Raw genomic sequence first — 19,956 nt, forward strand, 5'->3', positions numbered from 1 at the left:
ACCCTTTGTAGTACATGTAAGAACATTAGATTTATCATGGCAAGAAGCCCTGCTGAAAGCTTACAGGAAAATATTTCTGTGCTACCAGACAACCACAAGAGACAATTTTTAAGTTGCAAGAATAGGATGTTTCCCATAGCTTTGTGCAGTTATTAGAATTTCCATCCCAATATTTTGGAGGTATTATAAAGTATTCAAGTTTTATGCTTTACTAAATTAAACAGAATTAGGCAGACAGAATAATAAATTTTTGTCTGGTCACAAGAGCTTTATTATCTATGTTATCATGATTAATTCCAGTTTACTACTTTCTCCTAGATGGATGCTACAGGGATGCAAGTTGCTGTTATGCAAGAATAATTTTACTTAGGAGGCCCTGGCTACTGATCTGTGTACATGGCTGAGATGCTTTCCAGCCCTTCCCTCTTCCCTTCAGCAGCTGCAATCCTCAAGGAAAAAACAGACACAACTTCCATAGAGAGAGGGAAATGTGTAAGCCCAAATGAAGGCTTTACAATGGTGTTATTAGTGGGTTCAGCTTCAAAGGCATTTGAAACAATAATTTCTCTTTTCCATCATCTAGGTACACTAACGCTCCATAACATATGTCTTCTATAAAAAATCCTTCCCACAGTTCTGGAGCAGGGCCAAGTGGCATCAGGCATGGGGTACCCCTGCTAGCTCATGACAGCAAGCATCCTCCTGTCTCAGCTCTCCCCCTAACCAGTAATGGCTGCTGTGGGTGTCTATTTTTTGGTCTCATTGCTGAGTATCAGGGCAGGGCACCTGGGCCCCTGGCAGTCCTCTTACCAGCAAACCAAAGCTCTTTAGAAGGGCTCTACCCTGTAAGAGATCTGTCAGCACTCAGCTGCCCACAAGCCCCTCTGAACATCCCTGTGAAAGGAAATCAAAACACATTAAAAAAACTGAATGTGTGGTTTATTATATTTAAGATGCTATTTGTCTATAGTGTTTAAATATCTCTGTCACACAGTTATCAGTAAATGAGTGTAATTTTACATGTTCAGTATTTTGATACACAGTACTTGACTACAAGTGTGGTAAAGGAGCATGAGATATTAATATTTCCTGGATGCACGCATCAAACCTTGCAGCACCACTTAAAAGCTCAGAGTAAGGACTCAAAATGCAGTATTACAAGCTCTACTAAATCAACCAAGAGACATATCTATATTAAACATTAGAGAAACAAAACAAATGACACAAAGGTTTAATGTTTGAGATTTGATACAGGATTAAAATACTAATATTTTTAATGTCCTGGCTTCAAATTAATAAATATAAAAACAATATAAAAATATACACCAGTTGATAAAAGGATGCACTGAGTAAGGTTAGAAAGCTAAATTTCACTTTCAAACGTATGCAGGTATGTCTTTAGGGAGAGGATTTCTGTGTAGCTGCGACTGGTCTTTCGGAAGAAGTCCAAGCTAGTGAGCTGCTCGATGTCACGGACACGTGCAGTGTGCATCTTAAGAAGATCTTCAACCCACTTTGATTCATCCTCTGAGCTCTGGGGGAAAAAAAAAATAATTATCACAAGTCTTGTCAAAAATCACCTCCAAAAGCAAATGCAACTTGTCTACACTTTTGTTCCAGATTTGAAGAAGAATCTCTGCGCCTTATTCAAGAATGAATAAGATAAATTATTTCCAAGAAAATAAATTTGACATTTAACGTGTAAGATGACTCCTGCAGTTTTATTTCAGTACCCATCTTATGATGGGGTTGACACAAAGATCACATTCATCCAGAAAAAGCTAGCCTCAAGTTGCAGGTGTTTCAGAAGAACAGCTATAGGTTTTTAGAAATCCACTGGTCACTCCATGCTTTTCTGTGTCACAGAAAGAACTCCATATTAACCACTTTTGATTTACCAAAGGCCAAACTCTAGGCTGTTTGGCTTTGAATTCTATGCCTACACATTATTCTCAATTGACCATCACATCATCTAACACAGTAATATTTTAATATTTCCATTTTGCTTTTAGGGGACCTTTACAATTCATTACACAGTTGGGACAATGGTTTATGTAGGTACCTAAAAACTCTTGTGATTGGAACATACATATTATTCACTGATAGAAAAAAGGATTTAACCAAGCATTTCCTGATACAAAGAAAAAAAAAATCAGGAAGGTTATGCTGCCAGAGTATCTGGGGTCAGGTTGTGTTCTCTTAGGGGGTAGCTGCTGCCTCATGCCTTGCGCCAGCACCAGCACATGTTGGAGTCATCCACAAACTAAGGCAACTCGCAAACCCATCAGAAAATCAGCCCTGCAAAACACTGCAGGGACTGGCTGTTTGTGTGCCTTAACCAGCCCAGCAACATGTGCCACAAGCATTGCACCCAGGCCTGGGGACAGCACAGCAGGGGCCAGACATGGGAAAAGGACAAAGCAAACAGGACTTTTCCCCCTTTGGCCCCTCTGGCTGGCACCTGTACACCACTTCTAGGGAACTGGGTTATGTCTTGGGTATTTAGACTTCATGTGTGTGACTATTCCTGGAAATGAACCCTTTCCTGACTGTCTCAGCAATGTCCTCCTACCAAAGGATCCTCTCATGGATCAAGACTAAACTCCAGCAAGGCCAGAACCTATCCAGTGCAGTAGTTGGGCCACAGACCAGGAAGTGGGTCACCCGACAAGAGGCAGGAGGGTGAGGAGATCGTTTGCACAAAGAGGACACAAAGTCCCAGACAGATCACAGCTGGCTGCTCTAAAGCAAACGTCCATGACCCAGTCAGCACCTGTTTGGTTCAAAGCTCTCAGCCCCAAACCAGCTTTCCTGTCCATATCACTGACAACCTGAGGACCAAAAGCAGGTCTGGAACAAGAAAACAAAGATGCAAATTAAGAGAGAAGAGGAGGGAGTGTGTCCTGCTCACTCCCCTTTGCCTGCAGTGCCGTGCTCTGGGGATGCTCCTGGCAGCACACAGCCACGGGAACCCCCTGCTCAGCCTGCAAACAGGCCACAGCAGGGCTGCCAGTGCACATGCAGCCACTGTGACATTTTTGCTTTCTTCAAGCCTTTCTTCTGAGCAGGAAATCTGCAGAGCTCAAAAGGAAGTTATGAGCGAGCTACAAAGCTCACTTTTCTTGAATACAAGCAGTTTGCAAAAGATCTGCAACACGAATAAATCACAGGATGGGGAGGCTTGTTAACCTAGTCCAACAAGACAGCATTTGCATGACTCCAGAAAATCAATCAACTGATCTATGTTTTATTTTTTCCAGTCCACAACTGGCCCATGAAGCCTCAGGCCCAGTAGCAAGGATTTTAAATAGTGATCAGCTAATACAGTATTACCACATAACAATGAATGAAGTGTATACATTTAAAATGACAGTTTTCTCCAGATTTCATGCTTAGTCCCACCTCAAAAATAAGGAAACTTTGAGAAGGAAATAGTAACAATTGAAAACATGGAGATAAATAGGAAGAGGTGATCAATTAGGAGGCTAGCACAAAATCCAGTGGAAAAAATACCAGATATTCTGCACAAGAATCTCTCTGAATATCAACTGGAAAGCTGAACATGATGCATGTAGACAGGTGGGTGAAGAACTTAAGAAAAGAAATTTAAATGTTTTGCTGAAAGAGAAAACAGTGGCCTGTAGGAATTTTCTAGTAGTTTCTAGGGTTACTTCAATTTTGATCTTAGAAAGGATTTTTTGTAATGTTTTCACATTCACTTCTTATGCCAAGGTCATTAGTTGCTAGCAAAACCCCCAGCAGCTGGGAATTCCTGACAATGCAGAGGAAGATGGAATAGCACAGTGGAAGATGCAGATGCAGGAGCTCCCAGGATAGAATGAAATTGAGTTATCCAAATTGACAGGAAGAAGAGAAGGACCTGAGCTGTGCATGAATGTGAACCACCATTATAACAGAGCCATGGAAAAAGCAGATTATAGGTAGTATCAAAGGAGTTGTGTCCAGTGGAAAGAAAACCATTTTCATTTTGAGATCTAAGCTGCAGTACTTAATCTCATTCATGATCCAGGTGAAAAAAAAGATTGGACTGGATGAGATGCATAGGAAGTCTATTCTACCAAGTCTCATCCTCTCTTACATGAGGAAAAAAAAAAAAAAAAAAGAGCTCCTGGGTCTTCCATGAATAGGTAGAAGATATTTGCCTTGAGAATCATCATAAATCATCTCTAGGGTAAATCCCAGAGAAGGACTATTTAAGACGTAGAAAAATGTTGACACAAGAATAAATGGGCATAACCTCACCATGAATAAACACAGTTTAGAAAAGGAACAAATTCAGATGAGAAGAGTAGTGGTGTTTTTCAACAGCTGTGTGAAGAGTACGTGTGTACAGCTAGAGCAGAGGGAAAGCTAATATTTCTTCAAATCTTAAAAAAAAAAAAACGGTGGAGAGGTTAAGGTAAAATTCCTGTATTATCCCATGCATTTCATCCATGAAGTATGATGAGGTTTTATGCAATCACTTCTTTGAACAAATAAGATGGAACACCATGTGCAAAAGTAAGTCTGGATTTTAACGATGGATTTCAGTGGCAAAAATTTGTCTAACTGTATTTTCATTCAAGAGCAACATTTAAATATTTTGGAGTGGTTCTTTGCTATATAAAAGGCATGGACCAATATCTGCTAATGACCTTGCAGAAGAACTGAAGATTCTCTCAAACTGTAAATACATACACCATATGTATTTACAAATAGCATGACCTACAGAGCAAAGAAGCCTGGTTTGAAATGTAAGAAATCAAGGACTAAAAGAGACCATTATTGTAAAGAGCTCATAAAAAAGATTTCAGCACTTTAGGAGAGCTATGACACACAATATAAGAAGGAAAAAATAATTTACTTTGTCATAAAATTACATATTGGCAGAGTTACAGGGCAGAGACACTAATAACTACCAAAATAGTAATTTCCAGATCACTAACTGAATCTTGATTCAGAGAAAAGCAGTCCAGGGAAAAGCCACAATGCAATATATGTAGGACTTCCAGAGACTTCTGGTGAAAGACGTCTCTGCCCATAACAGTTGAGATCCAAACAGGGCCAGACCTGCTCAAGAGAGAGGGATACTGCTCCAAAAGCATGGGCCCTGAAAGCAAGCAATGTTTGATGAATGAAAAAGAAACAGTGTTCAAGGTCAATTGTGCTCAGAGTTGGAATGACTATTTCTGCTTGTAGCTGGAACAGGAGTCTTAGCTTTTTTTGCCAATACAAAATTTATAACATTAATGCATTCATTCAGGAAACAGTTGTTTGATGAGTGGGAAAGAAACAGTGTTCCAGGTGAATTGTGTACAGAGCTGAAATGACTATTTCTGCCTGTAGCTGGAATAGGAGTCTTAGCTTTTTTTGCCAATACAAAATTCATAACACTAATGCGTTCATTCAGGAAGCAGTCTCCTGGCAGCCCATAGTGAAGTGTCTGTGTGCAGGAATCCACCCAGCTGTGTAATGGGAGAACAAGTTCAGGCGGAAGGACAAGTCTAAATAGAGCTGCCTGGGAGCTCTGCTGTCCTCACGGAGTGCCAGAGCCCACGGGGGACCCAATACCCTCCTGCCACACAATCAGCTGCCAAGTGTGCACTTTCTGCAGTGCTGGCTGACCAAAGCCTTCATCAAGATTCTTACAGTACAGGATCTTGCATCCTAATGGAAGACAGAAAAGAAACCAGGAGGGTATTTGGCCACCTCTGTAATTAGAAGCCAAACTTTTCCCTTGAATCAAGGTGTTCTGGAAGCAGCAAGAATTGGCACTCTACCCTTGGCAGGTTACAGCATATACTTTTATACTGTGTGCGTTGGATGTAATCATGCTGACTGATGCACCCAGACTGCTATAGCAGACAGATTGCATTGTATCTGCAAATGGAAACTGACCTCCATAAAAACATCAGGCTGGGTGCCAGCACAATATGTTTATGCATACAGCCTCCCCCCAATGTGCTCTGAAGTTACAGTGACAAAATGTAGAATCCTACAGGCAAAAAACAATACTGCCAACCTACTGTATGTCACTTCTTCCAGACAATTTTAGGTGCAGTAATAGTTCCATACTTTTGCTGCTGTCATGGAGGAATGCTTTTATCTAATGAGCTAATGACACTTCAACAGAGGCACAACCCTGTGCTTCCCATTCAAGGCATTAGTGAACATTTGCTTCTAATAGTAATGGGCTTTCACATGTCTCAGGAACATGTTTACCACAGGGCTGCAGCAGTGCAGCTGAACTTACATTGCAGCTCTCATCGTTGTCCGGCCGGTGGGGAAGGATGTAGGAGAGAACAGAGAGTGGTCCATCACACTTGTCAGCTGGCTGAGTGAAATCTAAGCAGCTGGTTATGATGGCATAGTAATGTGTTGGAACAGGGATTGCACTGCCTTCCACAAACCTGGGGGAATAAAGCAAATATTTGTCCACAAAGTTTGTTTGGAAGAAGGTTACACAAACAAGAGGGTCTTTCCTCTCCTACGTGTGAGGACACACACACATTGTTAAAATGCGTTTGACTCCTGAACACTATTGAAAGTGAGCATCCAAGTAGCTCACACTGTGCTACTGAAATACCTCATGCAGTGCTGAAAGGCTTCTTCAGTTCAGAGGCATAGAGAGAATGCATTGCTGAATTAACAAAGACTTCAGCATGTAACTCAATAGCACAGCTCTTAAGTTCCTCCTCCTTAAATTCTCCTTAAGTAAGGACAATTTTAGAGACAATAGACTATGTGGAACCAAACTGAACTTTGTCTGGAGGATGAAAACAATTTCAAAGTCAAGGTGAATAGTTAAGTGCTGAATTATCATTTCCTTATTTTAACCACTGTCCTACCTACATGGGCATTCAGTCCCAATAACTTTGGAAAGAGCTAGAAAATTATGTATCCTCAAAAAAATTAAATAATGTGCAGTTAATTAACTGTTTAAGATAAAGTCATCATTAAGAGAAGGAACAGCAAGGCAATTTAAAGATAAACACTTACTGTTTTATTTTGTCAGGTGTGTCATGCAAACCATCATAGTCATAGTCAAAGATTGGTCCACTTATAACATTGACTCCATTTCGTTCAGTGGCATATCTCTTCACCAAAACCCTTTGGAAATAGTTCCATACCTCTGTGGGAGAAAAAGAAACAACCCAAACCAACCAATCAACCAAAATAAATTAAAAAATCCCAAAACAAACAGAAGAAACCCAACCAAACAAAAACCCCACATTTGGATAAGTCAAAATATGTCAAGGTTATAAAGTCTTTTCTTCCTCAAGATAAAAATCTAGTGGATGTTATTCATATGACAGTAGGGAAAATGAAAGACTAAGCATTACAGAGTTACTGCAGCTTCATTCAGTTTTGTCAATAAAGCCTATTCAGACTTTGTTCTCTGTTGATTTATTTTGCCCCAACCAGTGATAAAGGAAATACATGCTACCACTCCCAGGACAGCATTGCCATAGGCCTTGCACAGAGGTTCTGCTGTTCCTTCACCAAGCTGTAGAAACAGCTATTCACAGGTTTTTGGTATCTCTTCAAACACTGCCTTTGCCTTTGTTATCTGCTTACAGAAAACTCTGCTGGGGTGGTGTGTTTAGGGGGTTTTTATTAATTTTAAAAAGGATACAGTACCATAATTAAAAGCTAAAACCAAACATTTTAAAAGAAAGAGAAATACAAATTCATTCAGTTAAATTCTCCTTCGATACAAAATGTTTAATTTTTAAACTAGGTGCCATCAAGGATAACCAAAGACATGTCATTGCAGCAACCTTTGGGAAGACCATGATGCACTTTCTCCCACCATGTCCTCCTCTAAAAGATTCTTGCAGAGATGGGAAACACACTGGAACCTCCAGTGATATAATTCTTTTCTTCTTTTCCTTTTTATTTTAACTAAGAGAGGTGTGGGTAAAGAAAACTTCTCAGACTTGTAAGAGTTTAACTCTTGTCTTGCAGCCCAGACCATTAAGTCCATGGTTCCCTGGAGCTGGTGGCTATGACAGCCCTAGAAAGCCCCCTTGAACACCTTGTTCCAACACTGCTCAGTGCCACATGCAGTCCCAGCTGGGGCCGATGCCCAGGGCCCCACCAGCAATGGTCTAACAAGAACCTCAGCCTAATCACTTGGTAATACCACTTCTTTCTGTGCATGTGCTTTATCAATAAAAACAGTCCAAAAAAGAAAGACTCTCCCCTATCCCACTGCCTCAAGTTTTGTATCTAAATCAGATTGCAGCTCCCCTTCCCACTGCAACCACATACAGAGCAATGCCAGGGCAATGAGGGGCCAGTCCAGGGGTATCATTTTTGGAGCTCTAACAAAGCAGGAGCTGCTTAAGCTAGTCTCATTATGGAAAAAGTGGACACAGAATTATTGCCAGTGGGGATGGCATGGGACAGTGAATTATAAACACAAAGCAGAGGAGGGGGCCTCTGCAGCCAGCACAGCATAGCACTGCCACCTCCTATTTAACCTGTCATGGAAAAAAATCCATGTAATGAGCTTATACTTGGCTCTCAACACTGCAACCTGTACACATGGAGTGGTTTGTAACTCCCCAGGAATGACATTAGTACCAGAATTTTTTTGTAAGGAATCTGTCACCCACATGTGATGAAGAAGGCCACTAGACAAAATGAGCTGCTAGAGGTGGGTTGTTCTCCTGTGATTAGCATTTCAGCCAAATACTCAGATTAACATTAAGAGCATTTTTATGAAGTGATTCAGGAGTGGGAAATCCCCAATAATTTTTCACTCTTTAATCGGTAAAGTGCTTTTACTCAAATTTCCAGCAAATATCACCACTTGGTCCTACACAGAGGTTTTTCAGTTAAAAACACTCTTTTCTGGTTAAAAACGAAAGGGCTCCCATAGGCTTTGATGTTTATCCAAACCTCTCTGGCCTAAAATCTGAATTGGAAATCTCACAACAGGCTCTTGAGATTCTTCCAAGCCTTGTCAATCCCTGCCAAGCCAAAAATGCCACCAGAATAGCCTGATGGTTTTCCTACCTCTTGGCAAGGCTAGAGAGAAAAGGGATGTGCAGACAAAAGAAATGTTAGTAATATAACCCTTCAGCACTGAAAGTTTCAGACAGGTTTTAATCATCCCTCATTTTCCATAAATTGGTTTTCTATTCTTTTTTTTTCTTAACAGGTAATAAATATGTTCAGTCTCCCTCTAAGGGCATGGATAGAAAAATAAAATGTAATCATTTGTCCCTGAACTACAAAATACCAAGGGCACACTCCCAGGCTTGTGCACATTCTCAGGCTCCAGTTGTTGCCTAAGTATGTTCTGCACTAGGTTGGACTACAGACAAGAAAATCTGAATGGTCTTACAGAAAGTGAATTTCTGTGGCACAAAGCACAGCTGTGGACCCACAGCACAACTGTGCCCTGACATTAACCCAGCACCAAGAAAAATAAACCTTTCTTAAAACTTAAGCCTTTCTTGTGGCAGTTTGTCTGCCCTTACCAAGCACTATACAGGTGTCCACAGGTACTAGCTACTGGCTACAGGTAACTGAATTTAATGTTCTAAACTTCTCCTACCAATTCATTCCATAATCCAACACAAAGTAAAAAAAAAAAAAGCTTGTTGGTAAAGAGAAGTATAGTCATGGGAAGGGCACTTACTTTTGAAGGCAGGATACATCGGAATGATATTTGTTATTAGAAAAGCATCATATTTTGCTTCTGCAGAGGAACTTAATTCTGAAAACAGGGAAACAAAAATATCAATAAGATAAAAGAGAAGAATTTCAGAGAACGTTTTGAAAATGGCTTCAGAGATTAACCAAAGAGAATACCATAATCTAAGCAGCAATCTGAATGTTTTATTCAGGAGTGCACACTACATACACAAATTTTGTCTTCAATGTGACAGCTGATCATGGAAGGGAAGAATATTATCTTTGCTTCAACTGCCAATCAGTTCAAAATATTTTCATATAGCTTATCTCTTTTTGCTGTCTTAAAAGGCAGAGAGTTCTGCAGGTTTTTATAAAAGATGCCAACAATTTCTTGGGAGAGGAGAGAGGATTATCTTCTAGTTCTGAGTGAGCCTCTGCACCAGTAATTCCATTTCAGAAATCCACCATAAAAGATTTCAGTCACTGAGTGAGGAAGACAGAGCAATGAAGTTCAAAAACTGTGAGACAGTTGTGCCCCTTCAACATTTAATAATCCCAGTGATCATGGACCCAATACTGAAGCAAAGCAAGTGCATCAGGAGAATCAAGGACGTTTGCTTTACACAGGTTTTCTACTATCACTATTTCTGTAGGATGGTAGAAACTTTTACAGCATGCAAGAGACTAATTTGGATTTCTAAATTAAAAATATGTTTATCTTCCTGGTGTTCGAAGTCAAAATTAGTCCATTCATATCTGGTGGGGTTTGCCTGAAGTTATGTTCACACCAAAGGTATTCCCTACAAAACAAGAAAACTACAAAATCCCTAGGTACAAAAAGCTGTGTAAACTTACGAGGAGGAAAAAGGAATCCATAGGAGAGCTGTTTGTCGCCTCTGTAGGCGGCGCAGCTCTGGCTGTTTCCTGGAGAAATGCGGAGGTCAGGCCTCACACAGCTGGCCAGGTGCTCCGGGACACCTGATACCTCTGCCTGCATTGAGGAACATGGAGACAACAAAAAATGTACTTTCAGCTTTTACTGACAAAAGGAAACTAGGTCATACTGTTGACAGACTACATAGAAGGCCTTGCATGCAGTACAATAAACCACTTGGCTGTACCACCAAATCCTGCTCCTGCATTGCTGCACAGCCCCTTCTTCAGGGAGCAGAAATCCACACGGGAGAAAATTCAAATGAAGTCACTCATAATAAAACAAGCCCACACTGAAGAAAACTTTAAAATAAAACAGGAGAAGACATACACAACCCTTCCTATTAAAATTGCTCTCTCATTAAGGAAATAAAATAATTTGGACATGGTTTACAATGGTACTTTGAAATAATTTCTGGTGAGAAAATTTCTCTGGGGAAGGGAAATTTTAGGACTTCATGAAGACAGATAGCAAAGAAATTTTCCCAAGATTTTTAAAGCACATTTCAAGAGTAGAGAGAACACTAGCCTGTTTGGAAATCGTGTAGGATGTCCACAGAGGCATCAGGAATGTTTCACTGTAGCCACTTTCAAAGTCGTGGTGATGCAAGATATTGTATTTTGTGCGGTACAGTACAGCAGGGCGTCCATATAAAAGATGCTTCTCTAAAAATCAAAAGAAATTACTTTTACGTTTATTACTGAAAATCTTAAGGATGAAAAAAGAAAAGGGGGGGTGTCTTTTCATCAGATATTGATTTGTTCAGTGATTATTAATAGGATACTGACCCCAAGTAACTACTAAGGAAATCTTTTGACACAGACAAAACAAGAAGTCGTCTTCAACTGTTCTGGCTGCATCCCCACTCCAGGTTCACAAACACCCTTAGGGATTAAAAGTCCCTTCTCCACTTGAAAGCTTGTTGAGTCACAGGGTGGAGAGAGGATGTTTTTTCCAAAAATTGGAGAGTCTTTAACGATCTTTGTGCCCACATGTCAGTCACACATGAGGTGATAAGGACTTTCTTTTCAATGCTTTAAATCAGTCCCTAGCCTATCAGTCCTGCCACTCTTCAGTGGACTTTCTCTCCTTATGTTATTTTTTGGGTGATTTTTTTTGGTTTTAGATTTTTTTTTTTTTTAATCTCAAAAGGGGGCAACAACGGTCACTCACTCAAAGAGTAGTTTTTTCCCACTTGGCTGATACAGATTTGTTCTGAAGACTGATGTGTTCTTTTTTGTCCATAATATCAAAGAAACAAACTAAAAAAAACCACCTTTTCCTAACTTTGGCTACAAAAAGACACTTCCAGCTCTGTAAAAACAGCCCTTCTATCAATATGTTATGGTTAAATGTCCTTAGATAACTCTGACAAGCTTGCTTACAAAAAGAAAAAAAAATTGAAAGGTACAGAAGAAAAATAAATTTCCTGGATAATCTTGCATTGTCCTGTACGTGCATTGAATTTGATAACCTTTTGGCAAACACACTTGGCTTGCTTTTGGAAATTAAAACATAGAAACAAGGAAAGTGGCCTAACACAGTTCCCAGATAGGCATTTAAACTGAAAGAAAAGGGCATGTTTTATTAGCGCTTGAGTACAAACAGAGGATGTTTTTATAGGGCACAAGGAAAAAAGTAGGAAATGCCTAGTCTAAGGACAAAGATGATAAACTTGCTTTATTCAAGAGAAGCTGAAGTCATCTTTTTCTTCTGCCTGTGAATATCAACATGGTGCACCATGTTGTAAAGTGCATCATGAGGGAAAACAAAACTCACATGAAGCAGAACTGCTTGTTTAAGTAAGGACACATCATGCCATTTAACAGAGAATTGACAAATGAGGAAATGCAACTGGTTTAAATGCTTACATCTTAAAATACACCAAAAATACCATTTTTATATTACTGCAATGAAGAAGAATGAAAACCAGAAACTAAAATAAAGATGTTGAGATTTGAACGACAACAGTGAGGGTATTTTTTCCTGATGCCATAAATTGTCACAGTGAGGAGTAGCTCTTTGTTAATTGAGAAAATCAGTATAATAAGATGAAAGCTGCAGAAAGGCAATTTAACTCACAAAGAAGAGGACTACGGTCACTTTTTGAAACTAAAGGATAGACTGCATTGCCCTTTCACAACAGAGAGACTGAAAGTACCTTCATAAGGGAATTAAAACAAATCTCCTAATCATCTGAACAATGCAATTTGAGTGACCCCAAAAAATCTATGCCTAAACTGAAAGCTTCAGAATTTGCTAATTTGGACAATTGTTATGGTAAGGGAAATGCTGTGAATTGTTATGCTGAACGCGGTCACCACTGTGAGAAGGAAAACTCTGCTTTGGTGAGCCTTTCAGTCAGTAGTGTTGCTCAGAAAAACAGCTCCCATCCCCTCTCCTCTGCTCCTATTGCCCCACTTAAACCTGGACCATAGCCCTGATCCAGTTGAGAGTGCAGCCACACAGAAGTCAGTGCTGGCACACAGTAGGAACTAGTGGCCAGGAGAGCTGGGAATGCTTTCTCCTGGGAGTAACACTGACTTGAACACTGAAGAAGAACAGAATTGCACTGAGCAGCCTGAACTAGCAGAGCACTTGTTTCTCTGTGTAACCTGCACCCTAAGAGCCAAGCATTAAGACTCACTCAGAGATTGTCAAAGCAGCTGCAGCATCCTTTCTAGAGTAAAACCCAGCCCACAAACACAGTCTGGTTTCTTCCCCATTTACAGCCTGTAGCTGAACAGAGTTCTGCCTCATGCACCCTCTTCTTTTCTCTTGTCTCTGCCTTCACATCTGGTCTTAAAACTTCTAGAGGTGATGGAATGGAAACTTGCACTGCTTTGAATACTTTAGTCCTGGTTCAGCAAAAGGTACTGTGTACTTTCTCAAGTGAGCAGCAGATTGCCCATGAATCTCACGTGTGTCTGTGGGCTACCTTGGCAGGTACTTGAAAAGACAGTTCACTACACATTAACCACACCAGGAGTTGCTCTGGTATTAATGATGCAAAGTAATTTACAAAAGAAAATTAAATCAGCTTTCATTAACTGAGGCACCAGGCTCTTACCTTCTGTTCCCTTGACATGAAAGCGCTTGTTGAGTTCATCCAGCTTGTTCTTCTCAAGAACAGAAAAAAAAAGCAATAAGATTAGGACCACTGGAGCACTCAGACATCCTGTTTCACTAGCATCTAACAAAACAAAACTAGTGCTATAAGACAGTGAGGATTTTCCTGTCTCCTCTTTTACAAAAACCAGTAATTTTTCCAAGGGGGCACAAAGACTTCACAGGAGGGACCTGGGGAATTCTTACAGATCAAACCCTCTCAAAACAAATAAAATGGCTACAACTTTACCAAAACTACCACTAATAGTGGAGGCTTCCAGAGATCCTACACACCTACCTTATCATCACATGTACATCCTATATCGAAATCTGATGCAGAAGGTAGAGCCACAGGATACAGTGGTTTAGCAACTTCATCTGGCACAGTTGGTTTATAAACATTGGCTCTCAGCAGGTGATTTAAACTTCCGTGGGTGCCATTATTGGGAGCAGGCTTTAATCCAAGCAGATCTACGAAAACACCAAGGAAAAATGAATGGTGGTTACACTACAAACATATATTCAAGCAGCAACTCTATTGAGCCAACACATTTCTTAGTAATACTGTTTACACCCACAGCATGTTAGTGAAAGCTTTTAATGTAATAAAAACACTGATTTTTTTTGGTCCAAATCATAAAATTGTAAATGTCGCATGAATAGTATCTTTGGCTTTATGACAAAATGTTAATTTGCAGCAAGACACTGGAAAAGTTTAAAACCGGACAAAGTTTCATTATAACTACTCCTTCAGCTTCCAGTGCAAACCTACGGTCCGTGTGCTGACCTCACTCCAAACATCAGCAACACAGTGATTTCTAAATAAGGGCTAACTAACCCTTAGATAGTTAAACATTTCATGTTTGGGGATAAAAGGTGAATTACATCTTTGAAACACCTTAAAGTTTCATTGTGAATTACACCTTGAAAGTTTCATTGTCCTAGAAAATCAATACTAAAGAAAAGACCCTAATGAACATCTGTTTACATCATCAGATTCTTCTTCACAGCTTCAGTACAAATTCAGGAATCATAAGTATACAAGGAAATGCCATAGAAAACTAAGTGATCAACCTGAACTGCTGCATGAGACCTGCAGATACAGAAGCAGTCTCTGAACAGAAACCTCCTTCCTACACAGCTGAGATGTGGACACCCCACATTGTAGAGGTGTCCATTTGATCTCCGTCAAGGTGCAAACATCAAAATTATAGAAACCCCCTTTCCTGACCAGCTAGCTCCAGAGCAAACTGAGACCCCTGAGAAGCCCCCGTGGCAAGTGCTTGGGAAAGGGGGACTAGAGAAAAAAAAAACACTGAGAGAAAGTCAGGTCATATGCCCATGGGTGCCCAAATGAAGACCTATTAAAATAAGTTGCTGCTTTTGCAATTTCTCAAGCAGGCAGCTTACCACACATGACGTTGTAAAGTTCAATGTTTTCAAAAGGAGGCACTTTGGTCTTGTACTTGAAGGTAGGGCCATAACCTATAAAGACAGTCTTAAAAAAAAAAAAAAAAAAAAGGAAATAAGAATACAAAAGAAGAGCATTAAAATCTAGGGGGTTTTCACTGAATATTTACATTTCTGAGACCTTCAATGACCCTCCCAGACATTGCTCATACCTGCATGCTGTTAATCTTGTTGTCATAGCCATGGTCTCCATGAAAGAAACATTTTCCTGTTGGTTTCTTGTAAACATCCATGGCTTTCCTAAATTGAAAAAGTATAAGAAATTTTCCTCAAAGGTGGCTGACCTGACAATATCCTTCTGGGCAGGAAGGATAAGATTTCAGGGCAGTGCATTGTAATAATTTATCTTTCATGAGTAGCAGTAGTAGCAACTTGCAGGTTTATACAGCATCCCCAGGGTTTCTCCCTCTACTCCCACTCTAAGAAACTACTCTTACTATTGATAAAAATAAGAGTTTTTTCAGTATCTATTATTTTCTCAGATTTTCTCATATCACATAATCTCCTGCAGACTGGAGCTGTTGGATGTCCAGTCCAAAAGAAGCTGCTCAGAAAGCGCTTTTGTGATGTTACAATACTGCAATTGTCATACAATGCTATAAAGTGCTTTCACCTGTTTGCCTTCAGCCAAATAAACAAATATGGGTAGCAGAAAAAAAGGTGAAAAAAGAAAGATCTTCACGAAGAAAAGCTGGGAAAATAAGTGCTATACCATAGGAATCCTAATCAGCTTGTCATTGAGATGGGTTTTTTTACAAAATATGTGGAAAAATAAGTATTGTGTCATAGGAGTTATAATCACCAGCTTATTTCAGAGTAATTCTATACAGTTTTATAGGGCCATGTGCAGGGAATACATGCAGAGGACCACATTATCCTACAAATTAATTTCTTCATCTGCAATAAGATAATGCTCAAAGTTTGATTTTGGCCTTAAAAATTACTAGAGTTACAGCAATTAGGGCTGTAACTACCATTTTCCTGTAATTACAAATTACATTTACACTAATGAATGAATTACTAGTGAATAAGATCTCTAAAAATTAATAAATAAGCTGAAGAAAGACTGATATAATTAATAAGAAATTACTAAATGTAAATCAACCTGGGCAATCCCATCCATTTCAGTACAATTCTTAACACTAAAGCTTTTATAGACCTAAACTTCAGAGTGTGATTCTTTTAAATAGATAACCCCAACCATGGGGCAGCCTGCCAGCAGTCAGTGGAGTTATGCAAGAAAGCAAATGGGGTTTCTCATTCACTGCTTCGGCAGAGTGATCCTTGCATAATTCATGGAAAGATAAGCACAGATGTCAAAAGGCACTTACAACACATTGTGTGTTTGCCTGGCAGCTATATGGGCAAAAAAATCCTACCATAATTTAAAGCTCATAACAGTCTACCATGAGCCAAAAGCTGTGTCATCTTACAAGAAGCACTGAGTCAGATTCATGCAAAAAGACCCCACCATTCTCATACTGCAACACACAACACGTGTCAAACTATATTCAAATAGAAAGCTGTACACCATCCATAAAAAAAAGCTACTCCTCTCCTGTTCACTCTATATGTGTATGTGCCAACTGGTTTTTCCTCATTCAGTTTTTAGCCAACTAATAAACACTGCCCAGTAACCAAAAATTCAGAGTCATATGGCTAAGAGCAACCCAAACCAGAGTTTTTTCCTGAGCTAAAGCATCCTGGCTTTCTGTGGATTTGTTTTGAAATGCAACACACTGTCAGCACAGCACTTTGATGGCCACCCTGTGACATCCTTCCACATGTTCTGACATTTACCCACGCTGCCAATATCTCTGTTTTCTTTCCATTCACCTACTGCATTCACTCAAACTCTTGTTCCCTAACATCCCCTCACCACATAAGCCTGTCCCTTCCTCCCATATTCCCTTCTCCCCCGTTGGACTAAGCTTGCGCCTCATTAGAAAAATTTATCAGCTTCTACATTTGAGCTAATCAGTCAAAGCCACCAAGCTGCTTGAGCAAATTAGTCTGGGTATTTACTTTTTATCTATCAACTGCCTTTCCCACACTTAAAAATATTTTGTGTTCTCAAAACTCCTCTTTCTCACAGGGTAGAGGAGGAGGATGTTATCAGACAGGGCAATCCTAAGCGTCTCATTTCCTCAGAAGAAAAGACTGGAACTCAGGGTGGAAGGAAACCCAAGGGTTTACCTCGCCACGTGCCATTTGCGATCCACCAGTAAATGGACATCCTCAATTCTTCGGTTGTTAGCATAGTGCAAGCGTTTAGGCAGGTGCTGTTTCAGGTAAGGCTTGAAGTGCTGGTCAGGCTTTCTACACTGAAAAATAAATGGTTACAAATAGCATGCTGTCAGTTAGCTTAAGATGCACACCAAAGCTTTGACTACAGAAATCAAGCTGTTAAGGTCATCACTGATGATGTCTGGAAAACAAAATGTACACCTAAAGTATTTAGTCCAGCAGTCATTTCTGTGCAGTATTTACATGCAGCCAAGGCCCAGGGAGCCATTCAAATATATATTTGGAAAGTTTCATTCTCGTGACAGTCTTTATGAAACTATCAAACAAAATATTACACGTACTTAATTCACAGATGAATAATTTTATTAGGACTGGACCAAAGTTTAAGTTCTAAAGGAAACCTGAATGCTCAAAAACACACCTCATCTGCAGATATATTTAAAGCCATCTAATTACAAAACTTGGGGGATTTTTTTTTTGTTTTGTTTTTTTAATTTTAATTTTAAACATTTTTCTTCCATTAATGGCAAGGTTAGAATTGAAGGCTATCAAAAGCACTTTTTCAGCATCTTCAAAGTGCTAGTAAAATGTTTACCCTAAAAGATTACTTTCCAATTCTGAAGCAATGAATAAATAGACTCAATTCAGGCAGCAAAGACAGTCCAGGAGATTCTGTCTCTGTACTGCCCAAAAAGGTTATAAAAGCTACTATAGCAGCGAACAGTGGAAAACATGACTAACATTAATCTGTGCTCATGAATGGCAGCATTTAACATTCTTTATTTTTAATAATGGTTGGTTGATTTTTCTGTCAAAGAGTGAGAAAAGAAAACTGAAAATACCATAAATCAGGAAGTGAACAGTGAAGTATAGAAATAGACCTCCCAGTCCTAAATACTTACTGTAAGGTTGGCAACAATCATTTTAGGATCATCTGTAAACAAAGGTAAAAAAAATATAAAAGATCAAAAATTTCCAAAAGAAAACACAAGGTTTACATAAGCATACTTCCTAATACTTCCCTGACCTTTACTAAAAGTGCTTTGTATTTATCATAGAATCACAGAATGATTTGGGTTGGAAAAGACCTTTAAGATCAAGTCCAACCCTTAATCCATCACTGCCAAGTCTATCACTAAACCATGTTCACAAGTGCCCCATTTTCAAACATTTCCAGGGATGGTGACTCCACCACTTCCCTGGGTGGCCTATTCCAGTGCTTGACCACCTTTTTCATAAAGAAATTTTCATAATATCCAATCTGAACCTCCCCTGGCGCAACTTGAGGACTTTTCCTCTTGTCCTGTCTTTTGTTACCTGGGGGAGGAGACCGACCCCCATCTGGCTACAGTCTCCTTTCAGGGAGCTGTAGAGAGTGACAGGGTCTCCCCGGAGCCTCCCTTTCTTGAGGAGACAAACACCCCAAGCTACCTTAGCTGTTCCTTTCAGACTTGTGCTCCAGACCCTTCCTCTCCTCCGCTGCCCTTCTCTGGACAAACCCCACCCCCCCAAATGTCCTTTTTTGAGTGAGAGGCCCAAACATGAACCCAAGATTTGAGGTGCGGCCTCACCAGTGCCAAATACAGACAATTACAGGACCAGTACAATCCCTGCCCTGGTCCTGCTGGCCACACTGTTTCTGATCCAGGCCAGGATGCCAGGGGCCTTCTTGGCCATCTGGGCACACAGTGGCTCATGTTCAGTCCCTGTTGACCAGCACCCCCAGGTCCTTTCCCAAGGGCAGCTTTCCAGCCACTGTTCCCCAGCCTGTGGGACTGCATGGGGTTGTTGTGACCCAAGTGCAGGACCCAGCACTTGGCCTTGTTGAACCTCACACCACTGGCCTTGGGCCATTGATCCAGCCTGTCCAGATCCCTCTGCAGAGCTCTCCTACCCTCCAGCAGATCAACACTCATGCCCAGCTTGGTGTTGTCTGCAAACAGACTCAGGGGTGTCCTTGATCCTCTCATTCAGATCATCAATAAAGATATTAAGCACAACTGGCCCTGACACTGAGCCCTGGAGAACACTGGGCCCAGCCATCTAGAGAGTTTTTTTACCCACTGAAGGGTGCACCTGTCCAAGCCACAGTTTTTCCAAAAGAATGATGTAGGAGACAATATCAAAGACTCTACAAAAGTCCAGGTAAACATTATCCACAGAAGCAGGTCACCTTGCCACAGGAGACCATGTTGGTCAAGCAGGACCTGACTTTCCTAAACGCATGCTGGATGGGCCTGATCCCCTGGCTGTCTTGCATATGCTGTGTGATGGCTTACTGACACGTCATTGCTTAGGTAGTGTTCTCACAGTTTTATAATCTGGGCCTTAGATAATACTTATTTTGTTTTCTGCAAACACATACTTTCAAAACTTTTGTCTTGTTTTAATTTACTTTAAAATAAAAAATTATCCCCAAACACAATGAATTTCCTTCAAAAAATTTTGAAAGCATACTTGAATGCAACAATGCACTCTGTTAGAAGGAGTAAGATAAATGTGTAGCAGTTTTTGGTCACTTTTAACATTTGACCAGTTTCACAGGCTAC

At 40.2% G+C, this 19,956-nt stretch overlaps 1 protein-coding gene across 1 annotated transcript in view; it reads right to left on the minus strand.

The window, feature by feature from the left end:
• Window positions 1-922: 922 nt before the first annotated feature.
• Window positions 923-19,956, minus strand: part of ENPP2 (ectonucleotide pyrophosphatase/phosphodiesterase 2) — a 72,026-nt gene continuing 52,992 nt past the window's right edge. Inside the window, 12 exon segments of the mRNA XM_059865977.1 lie at window positions 923-1,534; window positions 6,254-6,410; window positions 7,000-7,132; window positions 9,653-9,730; window positions 10,504-10,635; window positions 11,107-11,247; window positions 13,653-13,704; window positions 13,989-14,161; window positions 15,101-15,188; window positions 15,313-15,400; window positions 17,357-17,484; window positions 18,310-18,341. Of these exon segments, the coding sequence (XP_059721960.1) occupies window positions 1,364-1,534; window positions 6,254-6,410; window positions 7,000-7,132; window positions 9,653-9,730; window positions 10,504-10,635; window positions 11,107-11,247; window positions 13,653-13,704; window positions 13,989-14,161; window positions 15,101-15,188; window positions 15,313-15,400; window positions 17,357-17,484; window positions 18,310-18,341 (1,373 nt within the window). The 3' untranslated portion in view covers window positions 923-1,363.

This window comes from Haemorhous mexicanus, chromosome 1, assembly GCF_027477595.1.
Source record: "Haemorhous mexicanus isolate bHaeMex1 chromosome 1, bHaeMex1.pri, whole genome shotgun sequence".
In the NCBI taxonomy this organism is placed as follows: domain Eukaryota; kingdom Metazoa; phylum Chordata; class Aves; order Passeriformes; family Fringillidae; genus Haemorhous; species Haemorhous mexicanus.